This window comes from Cladophialophora immunda (assembly GCF_000835495.1).
Source record: "Cladophialophora immunda strain CBS 83496 unplaced genomic scaffold supercont1.4, whole genome shotgun sequence".
Lineage (NCBI taxonomy): Eukaryota > Fungi > Ascomycota > Eurotiomycetes > Chaetothyriales > Herpotrichiellaceae > Cladophialophora > Cladophialophora immunda.
The window spans coordinates 172,274-185,789 of record NW_015622544.1 but is presented as its reverse complement, the minus strand read 5'-3'; the positions used below and the strand labels follow the sequence as shown (position 1 = coordinate 185,789).

The window sequence follows — 13,516 nt, the reverse complement described above, 5'->3', positions numbered from 1 at the left end:
GAGCAGGAAAGAAGAGAATTCCATGCTTCCAGGCAGAAAATTACAGGGGAAAATGTCAGGCTGTGGAATTAGATTAGGAACCCGGGCCTTCTCCAGAGGGATATCTGGTCATCTCCAACCACAGCCAACGATATGTTTCGGTCCCGTTTGACGGATGAATAAAATCAAGGTGTTTTTGTCATAAACCCAGTGTGTCGCTTCATGACCAGCTGTCAACGATGGGGAGGAACATATCAATGGATCAGAGCGCGCGGACATGCCAAAGTCGACCGGGGCAGCTCCTTCGATGCTTGCGATTGAGACAATTTGAGCGATTGGCCTGGACCAGGATCCTAGATACAAAGTTCCATACAAAGTTCCAGCCACTTCCGAGGATAACTCGAGTCCGTTTTCTGCATCGAAGATGAAATTGCTGGTGTTGACACTATTTATAGACTGGCTTTGCTCTGTCTTGCTGCTATGGCAATCTCATAATCTACTCCGCTCCAGGGCCATTTTTACGAAGAGGGCACAACTCTCATCGGGGCACCTAATATGACTCTACCTCGTAATGAAGGCAACAAAGCAGGGTGCCTTCGAACCGTGACGAAGCTGGGTTGTGACAAAACTGGCTGACCACAGATACGAAGTGGTTGATATCCAATAGCAGTTTCAGCAAAGTTTGTGCCCAGAGCTGAAATGCATGCCAAGCAGAATGGATGAGTTTATTCCATGTTACTGACGACCCCTTTACGAGGATTCGTGGCCCCTCCATTGCTTGTATGGAAGGAGGCTCTTGCAACCGAGTCCGGGTCCAGTCATATACCCTGTGTTGAATGTCGCCTTCTCCACATCGGGGAGTGTCGCAGTTACAAGGCAGACTTTTGGGCCTCATTTGCAATCACCTTGCAGACACGACCTTTAGCTGAAGGGAGTTGAGCAATGAATGGAGCCTATGAGCATGTGCGGTATGACGAGCAGAGCCCCTATGTCGTGTTGGGGAGGGGCTGTACATTTCTTGAACATTGGTGGAGGGGCTGTGGAGGAAAATGGTAGAATCCTCCGTCCAGAACCATCAGGCTGAAAATATAGCACCATGGTTGTCTTTCAATCACGTTGACAGCTCCTTGTCCGCGACTTCCAGCTCTTGTATACAGAGAGGATGGTGTTAATCGGCGCATTTGTGCTGCTATGCGGCCTGAGTGTCCAAGTCTCTGGTCATGTTCCACGTATGGAGATACAAGTTTCCATGGACCATAAGGTATATCAGTGCTGATCTGCATATAGGACAAGCTACTACCAGCAGTCAAGGCACAGTTGCAGCAAGTGATACTGCGACGGCGACAGCTCCAGAAGCCACAACGACATCTGCGCCTGCGGCGACTACAGCTCAACCAACTACAGTTGCACCAACCACAACATCAAATGAGCCTCCAACTACCACCACCATAGCTTCGCCAACTACAACTACAGCACCTCCTACAACTACTAGTGTAGAACCTACAACATCGATCGCACCAACTACGACCACGACAACACCTTTGCCTCCCCCAACGACAACCTCGCCACCATCTACAAGTACATCTACGACCACGACCAGCTCGACCACCACCACCACCACCTCAGAAGATTCTGGCTGTTCATCCACAGAGCTTGACAGCGTAACCGTTACTTCATACTCGACTTTGACCACTTTTACCACTACATCCATTCCCCAAACCACGATTATTAGCACCGTTCCAGGCGAGACTATTGTGACCAGTACCACTCTCCCCGTCGAGACTATTTGGACTACCACTACTCTCGCTGCTGAGACTATTTGGGTCACCATAACTCTCCCTCAAGAGACAAGCCTGGTTACTGTGACGCAAACCTTCACTTCCCCTACAAATGAAAGCACTGCACCACTCTCTATCGCCGGCGAAACAACTTCTATCGGCGGTACATCTACATCGGCCCCGGTGTCTGCCTCGTCAACAACAGTCGCCACAAGCAGCTCTACAGCCCTTTCAACTTCAGCCTCGGTTACAGCAACTAGTTCCACTTCAAGCTTTGCCACGAGTACAAGTCTGATAACAACCTCTCAAAGTACATCATCTCAAACCTCCACTACTTTACCCGTTCTTCGAGCTAGAGATAGTGGGGGGTGCGGGACAGCCTCAACAACTTCTATTGTTGTCTCCAGCACTACCGAGACTACGGTCACCAGCACTGTGTCAGTGCCGCCTGTGATCCTCACCGTCACCGGTGAGGCTACCACATCAGCATCAACTGTGACTCCCCCGCCCAAGTCTGCGACGTCGACGGTGTCCAAGGCGGCCGTCACCTCCACATCGACTGTCGCCGTTGCACCTGTGCTGTTAACAAAAACTTCTCAAATCACCGTTGCTGCGCCAGCTCAGCCGCAAAATCCGACAACCCCTGCCCCGGTTCAGTCGACTGCTCAGTCCCCTCCCGCTGCCACTGCACCTACACAAAATTCCAGCAGTGGACAAGGCTCATCTAGAACACAAACACCGAGCACCGTATCAGCCGTTTCTACAACACGAGCTTCCAGCCCGGCTCCTTCATCCAGCGTTACGCCGCCTGCCAGCACCGCGACGCCTCAGTCTTCTCCGGCAAATCCCGGTGTCTCGACTTCAAACCCATCTTCTCCTTCAGTATCGACATTCCGAACCACCACTACTGACGTAACTACAGCAGTCGTCGTAGATGGCACCACTGTTATCGCCGGTGGTCCGCCAGTCACCATAAACGGCACACCCGTCAGCCTTGGCACCAGGAGCTCCGAGATAGTCATTGGCACGAGCACGACAGTTCTGACACTCACCCCGAGCGGTGGTATTCAAACCGTCATTTGCAGCGCCATTGGAGGCTGCACAGGTACGAGCACCGCTGCACCAGGGCTGCAGACCTTTGCGGGCGGTGCTCAAAAGGCGCGGAATGCGGCCAATGCTCCCTTGGCCCTGGGCTTTGTGATCCCATGGGTGTTGTTCGCCTAGGAGGATGTGCTCCAGGTAATGATATAGGGCCAACGCGGAAGGAAAAAGTACGGGTTGGATTTTGGTGTTTCATACTAATGGGGGATTGGCTGTTATCACGGCCAAGGAAATAAAAACACTTGGAAAGGACTGGGAATGTCCTGTGCTGGCTTTTCTCCAGTTTCAGTAGGCTATAATTGGTCAGTATTCAAGATAATGCGTACTCTCTCTTTCGCTGGTCGCAGGAAGAGATGCTCACTCTTCAAAAGGGAGAAAGCTTCAAGAAAAAAAGATCCCGCCCCAAACCCCCGTAGAAGTATTTACAGAGTATAGTAGCCAACGTCAGATGTTGAGAACACCGTCCGAGCCACAAGGGCTCTCTCGTCCTCTAGAGGCCATCATGTCTCCGTATCAGCCGCATAACTCGGCCGGCGTGGAGCATTTATTGTCCTTGACGACGTTTCCAGCGCCCGCCGTCCGCACGTAGATGTCCAGGTCGTTGTCCAGCAGAGTATTCCCAACAACCTTATTGCCTGTGGCGGTCGAATTCGTCGTGGGGTCGTCCACGAGGGTGATTCCGGCCGTCGCATTCACCAGTCCGCCCGCCCTCATGCCTTCGACGACGTTGCCTTGCACCTCTGTGTCCGAGGCCGCGAAAATCGTGATCCCGCCCATTGCTTCTCCCGGGAGACTGGCACACATCAGACTTGCTCCACCGACGTGGTTGTCGAGGACCTTTGCTCCCTGAACCCCTGGGTCGACAAAGGCGCCGAAACACGACTCGAGGACGTGGTTATTCGCTACGTGTGCGCCGTCCGTCTGGACACACAGCGCAAAGTTGTAACCCTCGATGGAATTGTTGGTAATCTGACCAGGGGTCATATCGTCCATCTGGGTGTGTTAATACCGAGTTAGCATAGCTGACTAGTGTAAAGTCTAAGATATACATATCAGGATAATCTAAGACAGAGTCAACTCCCTGAACACTGGGGTACTTACGCAAATACCAATGTACCGTAAGCCGCCTGTGGAGGTAACATTGTTTGTATCGACGTGACTATTGTTTGAGCCGGTAGACAAGCAACCATACTGTCCGCCGTCGTAGAGGCCGTTGCCGACTATCGTGGTATTCTGTCCTCCAACAACTGCAACATCCAATCCGAAACCTTGGATTTGGAAACCGGTCACCAAGATGTCTTTCACTGGCTGACCGACTGAAAGGACTTGTCTATGATCTAACACGAAATCTGCGAGTGTAACATCTTGTCCCGTTACGCAGATGCCGGCTTCCGTGTCAGGCCCAGCGAGGCCGGTGCATGTGTTCCTAACTACGGCGCCCGGCGGAACCAGGGAGGCCCCTTTGCCCACCAGCTGTAACCCGTCCGTGTTTATGGTCAACTGTTCTGCGTATGTGCCGAGTTCAACCACGATCATTTGCCCCGAGTAAGCTGCATTGATAGCTGCCTGGATAGACTCGCCAGATTTGACGTGGAGCGCACCACCGTCGGAGCCACTTGCGGGTGCTGGAAAGGGAATGCAGGTGCATAGAAGGAGCAGGACGAAGCCTGTTCGGCTGGGTCCCTGCAGAGAGTAAGCTGCCATTTGGGGAAGCTTGTCGTTAGTACTTTGGAGTGTGGTGCCTGAGGACAACTCTGTTTCGTAGGAGAGCTCTACTGATACCCAACTGGGCTGATGGACAGAACGGGACGAGAACAAAAAGATGGGCAATAGGGCTGTGCTTGATATTATATTATCAGGAATGTCGGGCGAATTTGTTGAGAGGAGAACCGAGACCATCTCACATGTTCGTTCTCATCACGAACGATGGCTCCTTGACAAGATGCGTGTTTGACCCTCTCACGAGGTGATCGGTGATCCAGATTCTCGAGACTGCTCTCAAATGGTCTTTACGAAGCAGTGAACATCGTATTGGAATGAGAAGTTTGTAATGTCTGCAGCAGTGCTATCGGTATTACGTAAAGTTTGTAGCAGCTCTGTTGGTGCTAAACAACCTTTGGGAGATGCTTGTGTCCATGCAATCACCCGTGTTTGAGGTCTTTCCAGGCTCATTTTGGTTTAGGCATGAAGTTCATCTCGTGTCAGGTGAGTTGGCTATCTTGTCCAGCTGTGACGAAGCAATGATACAAGGCCGATCTAGTCTGTCTTACTTGTGGTTTGGCAGAGAGCCAAGCATCGAAAACTTGAGCATTTGAAGCTTGCAAGCCGGGTGTCCAATGGGAGAAGCGGACGGAAAGCTGAACACGAATTGAACGAGATCGAGCCTTGTGACTAGATTCTCGCCATCATGATTTGACATCTCAATTGAGGAGTGAATCGTGATTCACTGGGGTTGTTCGGGTTGTTGAGAGCGGGAACTCTTGAATCATTTTGTTCAAGAAGAGGTCCGGGAGACCTCATGCCAAGCCACCACCACGTGATCCAAACTTTCCCGCCAAGTGCCAAGACTGATCTCGCTACACCTTCTGCCACCTCGGTCGCGCTCCACCAGGCATCGCCGCTCGCCCGTTCCTCTTCCGACGCCAAGAATTCGACGATGCGACAATTTTCCGCATGGCAAGAATGAGGATCGAAGCACAGACAAACATTCCAGCATCAATCTTGGACCCTCTGTCTGTACTCCCGGCTCAGTAATATTAGCTGCGTGCCTCCGCGCAGGCGATGAAGACGCCGGCTGCGCCTTCTCGAAGTCTTCTGCGCTATCTTCGATCTCAGTCGGACACGATCTTCGCAAATTCCAGTCACTTCGCAACATGTGCTCGAACGCCGTGTAGAGCTATATCCACGACTGCCACCCGCAAGCGGCTCTCCCCGCCTGATGACATATGGCAATCTGTGCGGGAGCCATGCAAAGCTCTTCCTCCCCCGAAATGCAGTCCCCCAAATCCTCCACAGTCTCGCAGCGCCAGTACAGAGAGCCATAAGCAAAGTTTCTGGCGACGATGGCTACGCCACAGGGCCATTGCAGCACGTTCAAAACTGCCACGAGATGCTCCAACAACATCCTCACCCTACGGCTACGACGAGACTTCGGCCCAACTCTTCAACCTCTCCCGCGCCCTTTCTCGTAACACCAGCGGCGCAGAATTGAAACTCCGTTGCACCGAGTTTGACGCCAATGGCTCGGTTACAATGGTATCGGGCGAGTTCAAGAAATCGGAACTCATCGCAAAATATGGGTTGCTGCCTCGAGATCTCCGAAAGATCGACTCCTCCGTCCTTCCGCATATCCTGGTCCGTCCTTCAGCCATCCTAATTAATCTTCTCCACCTCCGAGTCCTTATCCAGTCGGACAGAGTTCTGGTGTTCGATGCGTTTGGGAGCACCGATTCTTACACCCAGTCCTTATTCATGTACGATTTGGAAGGGAAACTGCGACAGAAAGCAGACCCCAGGAACGGCTCCCTCAATCTCCCATACGAGCTGAGAGCTCTTGAAGCAGTTCTCATTTCGGTCACTTCAGGACTGGAAGCGGAATTTGCCCTGGTCCGGGAGCCGGTCACACATATCTTAAGAGAGCTGGAAGAAGATATCGACAGAGACAAACTACGGCACTTGCTCATACATTCCAAGAAACTCGGAACATTCGAGCAGAAGGCGCGACTGGTGCGAGATGCCATCGAGGACCTCCTTGAAGCGGACGATGATCTATCTGCCATGTATCTGACTGAGAGGAAGGCCACCGGCAAACCCCGCGCTGAGAACGACCATCAAGAAGTTGAAATGCTCCTCGAATCCTATCACAAGATATGTGATGAAATTGTCGAGATATCGGGTAATCTAATCAGCAACATCAGAAACACGGAAGAAGTGGTCCGGGCGATTCTGGATGCCAATCGCAACCAGCTCATGTTGCTCGAGATCAAGTTTAGCATTGGCACTCTCGGCCTGGCCGGGGGGACCCTCATCGCCGGGCTTTATGGCATGAACCTGAAGAACTTTGTCGAAGAGTCAGACTTGGCCTTTGGCGGAGTCAGTGTTGTGTGCTTTGGCCTGTCCTGGTTGATCTGCATCTACGGCATGCGCAAATTGCGCAAAGTGCAAAAGGTGCGCATGTGGGGTGAGGGACTCGATCACAGCATGGGCTACCGTGGCGGCAAGATAGGAAGTCGAGGAAATTGGCGCAATGAAGCAGTGGAGAGCCAGGCGCAGAAAAGCAACAGACTGAAAGCGGGGGGGAGTGCGCAGACTGGCCGTGTGCTTTGGCCTGGTATGGACGGGCTAGGAATGCACAAGCTCAACAATGCCGGAAACGACGACCACCAGCAGCCAGGCGGAGTGTTTGACAGCAACACCAACGCGAGCTCAGACGCTGGATCCAATGGACCGGGCATGACGATTCACGAGGACGTCGACAACGTGGAGGCCAAGATGAAGGCTGATGCGAAGAGGGAGAAAGGTCTGATGACCAAGGAGCAAATCAAGGCACAGAAGAGGAAGTGATTGATGCACGGTCGCCCTCTCCCGTGCCTCTGTAGTAATATATCTGTGACGATTACGCGATGGGTTTCGTCTTCTGTTTTTGGCATATAGATAGATGGCTGGTCTCATCTCCTTTGAGCGTTCGAGCGAGGACTGAGACGGACGGTTCTTGCGTATCTACATATATCGGGGCAACTGCATTTACATCGGAGGCACACCATAGACAGGGTTCGGTGTTGAACGGGATTATACGGTGGAAGGCAACTCCGATCTCAATCTACCGGTATAGTGGGCATTTGGCGCGAGTGATGCATCCTGAAAATGACCATGGGATCTACACAGCTGCAGCCGCTAGCCTTGCGTGGAATATAGACGATGAATCCATCTCCATTCCTGAGCGATCTGGTCGATTCCCAGGGAATAGAACTGTACCCGTGCTTTGTACCCAGGTACATACCCAGGTATACTCCCTAACTGGCGGGTGACATGGTCGCGGCACATGAGGTACGATATCCGTTCTAGCCTGATGCTTCAATAGTCGAGTCTTGATGGAAGGATACTGTGAGGTTAACTTGTTTCATGGTGATGCTTTCTTTGGTAAACATCGACTTTTTCCTATGTAAGCTGGCACCTCCCGTGCTTGCTTGTTCTATTTGTCCAACCGCCGCCCTCGCGTCTGTCCTCGCATATACTATAGCAGCGATATTCTCCTGGGTCAGCTGCTCTTCAATCACTAGAGAGCTCCCTTGTTTGAGCAGTTGTGTTTGTGGCCCATTGACAGTCTCTCTCCATACCTCCACGCCAAGAGTAGCCATGGTCCATATCCTACTCATGTCACCGCTACATTTTCCCCATCCCCAACACTGAGCCGTTGTGAGAAAGTATTCGAAGGCGATTATTCCATTCATCCTCTTTGGAACCAGAGTCTGGATCACCAATCGTCGTCGTCGTCCTTTTCGTCATCTATCACAGCAGAGTCAGCATCCCTTGGCCAAACACATTTCAAAGATTCAAACCGGACAAATAAGGGCGAACTTACCGCTGCCACTAACTTTCTTCTTTCTCTGGCTCAACGCTGCAGCCAGCGCCCCGGCCAGACCACCTTGATCCCCGGCTGGTGTCGAGGGAGATCCTGGTGCTCCCGGGGGTGGTGGAGCACTACTCTCTGATCCCGGCACTATGGCCGCACTACGGTCGCGTTTCTCGCTGTCCTTGACCTTGCGTAGCCCGCCACCAGCTTTCCCACCTGAGCCGCGAATGGCCGCTAGAAGCGAGTCACGACCATCACCTCCGGCTTGGGGAAGAGGCGAGGTAGCAGGTCCAGAGGAGGAAGGCATGGGAGGCGGTGGGGGTGGGCTGCCAAAAGAAGGCATGGGAGGTGGTGGTGGAGGACCGCCAAAGGAAGGCATGGGAGGCGGTAGTGGAGGACCAGCAGAAGACGGCATGGGCGGTGGCGGCGGAGGCGGAGGGGGAACAGCACCTGTAGGTGGAGGAGGGACTGCTCGAGTATTTGGAGGCGGCAAGGGGGGCGCATTGTTGCGTGCTGGAGGAGGCGGTGGAGGTTGAGGGATGAACAATGCAGAATGCGACGGCGTTTGTCCTGCTTTAGGTGGCAATGGTGGTGGTGGTCCAGCGTAAGGAGTTGGTGTCTCACGGCTCGGTGGCGGAGGAGGAATAGGGCCACGACTCGGTGGTGGGGGAGGCGCGGAAGACTTTCGTTCCCCAGTGAATGGCGGAGGCACTCTAAACAGACCACCCTGGGGTTGTTCCTCCTCAATCGGAGTTTTGGGAGGACGAGGCGGAGGTGGAGGACCTGGATTTGCAAGCGAGCCTGAAGAAGCTCGAGCTCGCCCAGATGGGTGGAGCGCTGGACCTTCTTTGACAGCAAACTTGCCGGCATCTGCGATAGGTGGAGGGGCGCGAAATCTAGGCTGTGGACTTGCTGTAGGAGGAGGAGACGGAGTCCTTGCTGGCGGAGGAGAGCTTGAACGAGGAGGTGAAGAAGCCCGCCCGCCCACAGGTCTTCTTGATGGCGGAGGGGCTGGAGGAGGGCCTCTCCGGCTCGAGCCCGTGCCAGTGTTTTCGGGGCTAATTCTCGACGGAGGTGCTGATGGAGGCGGCGGAGGCGGCGGAGCCCTTGATCTTGTCTCGGCAGCCGTCACTGTCGGTATGGCCGAACCAATTCCATTGGCCGTTCCTTCTGCCTGCTTCTCTTGCACATAACGCTTGATAAAGTCGACGTTCTGGGCGATCTGATCTTCGGTGATGCCCATTTGCAGCAGTTCATCCAGGATTGGCCTCAACGTAGGGTCGGTAAGATCGATTGTGTCTGCATTGCCGTGTGGGTAGCTTGCCGGGGCAAGGCCTGGGCTGTAGATTGGCTGAGGGGTGATTGGTTGCGGTTGCTGCGAGGCAGAGCTGTGCCGGTGACCACGGAACAAGTTGCTAACTCGACTGTGATGTTTGTGGGTGCTTCCAGGCACGTGTACCTGGCCTCCTCCAGCGGCAGATGCAAACGGCTGGGCTTTGGTATGTTTGCTGGCGTTTTTCTCGCGCTCGTCCATCTTTTTCTTGAATGTCCGGGCCTCCTTCTCGTCGACGAAGGATAAGCCGGCTAGACATTGTTCGAGTTCAAAGGAATGAAAGAATGTGCGGTCCTGGTTGTATTGAAAGGTGTCGTATATTTCTTGATCCCATATCACGCCTCGGTTTGCAGGAGATATATCAACGAGCTTGATCCAGAAGGTGTTTCCCACGAGGTCGTTGGAGAGGACAGCGGCGCCCTGAAGACCGGTATAGGTCCATCGTCTGTGGTCGGGATGGGCGACGTAGAGACGAGCGACAGCAACGGCTTGGATCTTGTTGGAAGCCTTGGGCACAGTCCGCTTCACCGTCTCCTTGTCAGCGTCGCTGAGGACGGACGGCATATCGGGGCGAGTGACGGTGTTCGCGGTCAGCAAAGGGGGAGGCAGAGACTTGAGGACAAGAGCGGCCTGCTTGTGTGCAGTAATCAAGTCAAACAGAACCAATTCAGGGCGAGTAGAGGATAACAGACTGACATGAAGTATAGAAGGGTGATTAATGAATGGAGCAGGCAATTCCAAAAGGGCTCTCTGTGGTAAGGCGGAGACAAGAAAGAAAGGCTGAGCCGCGTGGCATTTCGGCTGGGATCAATCTCACTAGGGGAGTCGTTGCGGGGAGGCCCTGCATTCACCACTCACACCCCAAGGCTTGGTTGGAAGGCCATCCCTGGTGCCCTTATGTCTCCCCTGTTTGCCCCCGGGGCCTCTTGCTTAGACCGTCACCCTGCAATTGGTTGAGCTCGGCGGCCTTCCGTCACTCATGCTTCTCCCCTTCCTGCAACACCCCACTTCACAGACGTCATAGCCATGGCGTGTAGACTCGCAAACTGCAAACACAGGAGCCTGAGAGTGTCATGGTCACGCAACAACTCAGTACCACAGCTATATAAGCCTCTTGAACCCTCTTCTCTCCTCATCCCCAGACCAGTTTCTGAAGAGCATCTCAATCGTACACAAACATCTCAAAATGCCTGTCATGCCAAGCGAAGAAAATACCGACTCTCACGTCTTTGACAAAGTCGCCAAAGAGTCCAGCGATTCCACCGCCTCTGACCACCCCATCCATCAGGGACAGCAAAAGGCACAGGCTCATCATCATCAGGGCAAAGGTCCTCAGATCTCCGATAGTGAGTACATCCCGCGTTCTGTCGCTGTGAAATGATTAAAGCTGACCGGGCCCTCATAGGTATTCCTGCTGAGACGAAGAGCAAGGAGGAGTTGAAGGCTCAGGCACAAGAGATGAACAAATAGACTCGACATGAGTGACGAATGAGAGACGGACATGATCCAACATGGTAACGGTGAAAGCAAAATAAAATGGGTGAAGGGAAAAGAGCACACTCAAGGTCATTCACAGGGATGGAATAAATCATTGAGAACCTGACGATGTCTCCACCATGCCCCTGTGATGCCGCCAAACTTTGTCTTCATGCCTCCATTCCTCCCTTCGAAGCTGCCTACCGTGCCAGGTCCGTCGCTTTGCATTTTGATGGTCTATCTGCAGATAGCTCGTGGTTCCCTTAGGGCTCATCATGATTTTCTGGCACGTTTGCCAGGCGGTTCGCCGTCGTCCTTTCGCTCCCAACTTCTGCCCATTCCTCCATTTCCCTCGGTCTCGTTAGCAGCCACGGTCCTGTCTGACCTCTCATCAGCGGTCATCGGCTTGGGACACGCTTTCTCGTCGGTCGATTGAGCCTGTGGAGTTGGATCGGGTAATGTGATTGAAAAGTGGATAAGGCGCCGGCAGGTCTTCTCAGAATCTCTCTTCACGGTTTCTTGGTTGTCGTTCGCAGACATAGTGTCCTGCGTTTTGACTGGATCAGTGCCCTCGGCTTTACTGGCTCCTGCGCTGTTGGTTATCGCCTTTTCATCAATGCTGTCCTCGCTGGTTGCCGCCAACAAGCCTTTGTCCTCTTTTGCTTCCTTGGGTTTCTTGTCGTCGTCCTCTGGGTGCTCACTGTAATGCCAAAGCTCCTTCAAGTCCCCTTTCACCAGAGCGGTGCCCCAGAACGATAGCAGGACCCCAGGCACAAGGTAGAGCAGTGCGGGCTGGGCATGTTGTGCAACCTGCATCACAACCACCGTCACCACCATTCCAGTGAGATATCCTAATATTGTGGCGCGAAGATACGGTTTGGGGAATCGCTTGGCCTTCATCCCCTTCGACCATAATTTCGAGGTGGTCCAAAAACGTTCTCCCCATGATCCTGTCGCGCTGGTGTATGTCGGCTTCGACGCATCCTCCCCTGCTTGCTGTCCTTCCTTAGCTTGCCGAAGATAATACAAGTACAAGTCAAATCTCAAGGCAAAGGCCAGCATCATCCCTGGCACGACGATATCCCCTAACCCTAACATGGCCATTGTTCTTTTCTTCGCCAGACACTGCAAGTACTCTTCCATTGCTGGCGAACCTTCAGGCGCGCCCACAGGAAACACGCAACCATCGGGTCGAGGGAAGAGCAGCTTTATCGGTACGTCTAATTTGGTCGCCACAGTGACCATCATGGGGGTGAAGAACACGAAGTAAATATCGTAGAAGAAGAGTGCGCTCAGCACGAGGGTGCCAGTCCAGGCTGTTGTAGGTGTCATGTACTGCAAAGAGCCGTAGCAGAAGGAGAAACCAAGGATGTTGGTCAGGAACCATGGTTTTGAGACGAATGTGTGAATATAGACGATGCCGCCGGAGAGTACGAGGCTGATGATGTCAAGAATTTCCACTAATGTCTTGATAGTAATCAATTCGTGAACGTGGAATTCGAGCCGGGCCTTCGTGTAAAGTATCGCTCGTAGATTCCAGATAAGCGATACAGCGGAAGAGGGTAGAGGAATTTGTCCTGCTAAACCCGGAAACGGTGAGCTGTTCCGCGAGCCGTTCTCTGTCTGGAAGCACCGTTGCTGCTGGTCCACCTTCCACAGCATTCCTGAACAAGAATACTCATTTGGAAGTAAAAAGGACCGCATCACAGAGAAGCCGTCCTTCAGGAACTTCATGGCGAAGAACAAGCCAATCTGTGAGAAGTAAATGCCCAGGGCCCAGTTGAGCCAAGCGGGATCTTGGAGCCACTTGAGAATAAAGTAGAGCGATGCCAGTGTGATACCAGCCAAGACGGGAAACAATATCGCGTCAGAAGGGGTCAGGCTTTCAATTCTTGTTTGGGAATCCTCGTCATCGCGTTCTTCGGCTTCCCCATCGGCGGGTTTCTTCGATTTCTTGGCTGCCGCGGACGGTGGTCTAGTTAACGAGGCGTGAGCGGCCGTGTAGATGGGGAAAATGGCCGACACCAGAAGATGGATATACGTTGGCAAAAGAGGTCGCATACTTTCGTAATGGTAGGCGGCCTGGCCTAGAAACTCCATGAGTGGGCCCGGCTCTGAAGCCATTTCTGCGGTTTGCGCGCGCCCGGGAGAGATGAACAAGCCGAGATCGGCATATGTTGACAGGTCCAAAGGCGCGAGAGAGCGTGAACAAGAATACAAAGATCTCCAGAGGGTAGAAATAAACGAGGGTCCTGCGTGAAGCAGAGTTGCGAACAG

The 13,516-nt window shown here is 53.2% G+C and overlaps 5 protein-coding genes across 5 annotated transcripts; 2 read left to right on the top strand and 3 right to left on the bottom strand.

The window, feature by feature from the left end:
• Positions 1–3,371: 3,371 nt before the first annotated feature.
• PV07_06454 (uncharacterized protein) lies at positions 3,372–4,562 on the bottom strand (the record flags this gene model as incomplete). The annotated part of the gene is made up of 2 exons (XM_016393432.1): positions 3,372–3,851; positions 3,960–4,562. The coding sequence occupies 2 exons, from the start codon at positions 4,560–4,562 to the stop codon at positions 3,372–3,374; spliced, it is 1,083 nt and encodes a 360-aa protein (XP_016246851.1).
• A 955-nt stretch (positions 4,563–5,517) lies between these two features.
• On the top strand, positions 5,518–7,830 carry PV07_06453 (uncharacterized protein). Its single transcript, XM_016393431.1, has one exon. The coding sequence runs from the start codon at positions 5,640–5,642 to the stop codon at positions 7,419–7,421; it is 1,782 nt and encodes a 593-aa protein (XP_016246850.1). The 5' UTR covers positions 5,518–5,639; the 3' UTR covers positions 7,422–7,830.
• A 141-nt stretch (positions 7,831–7,971) lies between these two features.
• PV07_06452 (uncharacterized protein) lies at positions 7,972–10,617 on the bottom strand. Its single transcript, XM_016393430.1, has 2 exons — positions 8,440–10,617; positions 7,972–8,363 (listed from the first exon to the last, which is right to left on the bottom strand). The coding sequence occupies exons 1-2, from the start codon at positions 10,325–10,327 to the stop codon at positions 8,332–8,334; spliced, it is 1,920 nt and encodes a 639-aa protein (XP_016246849.1). The 5' UTR covers positions 10,328–10,617; the 3' UTR covers positions 7,972–8,331.
• Positions 10,618–10,688: 71 nt separating this feature from the next.
• On the top strand, positions 10,689–11,618 carry PV07_06451 (uncharacterized protein). The gene is made up of 2 exons (XM_016393429.1): positions 10,689–11,109; positions 11,169–11,618. The coding sequence occupies exons 1-2, from the start codon at positions 10,950–10,952 to the stop codon at positions 11,231–11,233; spliced, it is 225 nt and encodes a 74-aa protein (XP_016246848.1). The 5' UTR covers positions 10,689–10,949; the 3' UTR covers positions 11,234–11,618.
• On the bottom strand, positions 11,208–13,495 carry PV07_06450 (uncharacterized protein). Its single transcript, XM_016393428.1, has one exon. The coding sequence runs from the start codon at positions 13,361–13,363 to the stop codon at positions 11,513–11,515; it is 1,851 nt and encodes a 616-aa protein (XP_016246847.1). The 5' UTR covers positions 13,364–13,495; the 3' UTR covers positions 11,208–11,512.
• Positions 13,496–13,516: the final 21 nt, after the last annotated feature.

Excerpts from the sequence above, each read along its gene's own strand:
- PV07_06453 (XM_016393431.1), top strand. The coding sequence starts at position 5,640 with ATGAAGACGCCGGCTGCGCCTTCTCGAAGTCTTCTGCGCTATCTTCGA.
- PV07_06450 (XM_016393428.1), bottom strand. The coding sequence starts at position 13,363 with ATGGCTTCAGAGCCGGGCCCACTCATGGAGTTTCTAGGCCAGGCCGCC.
- PV07_06452 (XM_016393430.1), bottom strand. The coding sequence starts at position 10,327 with ATGCCGTCCGTCCTCAGCGACGCTGACAAGGAGACGGTGAAGCGGACT. Across the intron at positions 8,364-8,439 it reads GAAGAAAGTTAGTGGCAGCG|ATGACGAAAAGGACGACGAC; the intron begins GTAAGTTCGCCC and ends CTGCTGTGATAG.
- PV07_06451 (XM_016393429.1), top strand. The coding sequence starts at position 10,950 with ATGCCTGTCATGCCAAGCGAAGAAAATACCGACTCTCACGTCTTTGAC. Across the intron at positions 11,110-11,168 it reads AGGTCCTCAGATCTCCGATA|GTATTCCTGCTGAGACGAAG; the intron begins GTGAGTACATCC and ends GGGCCCTCATAG.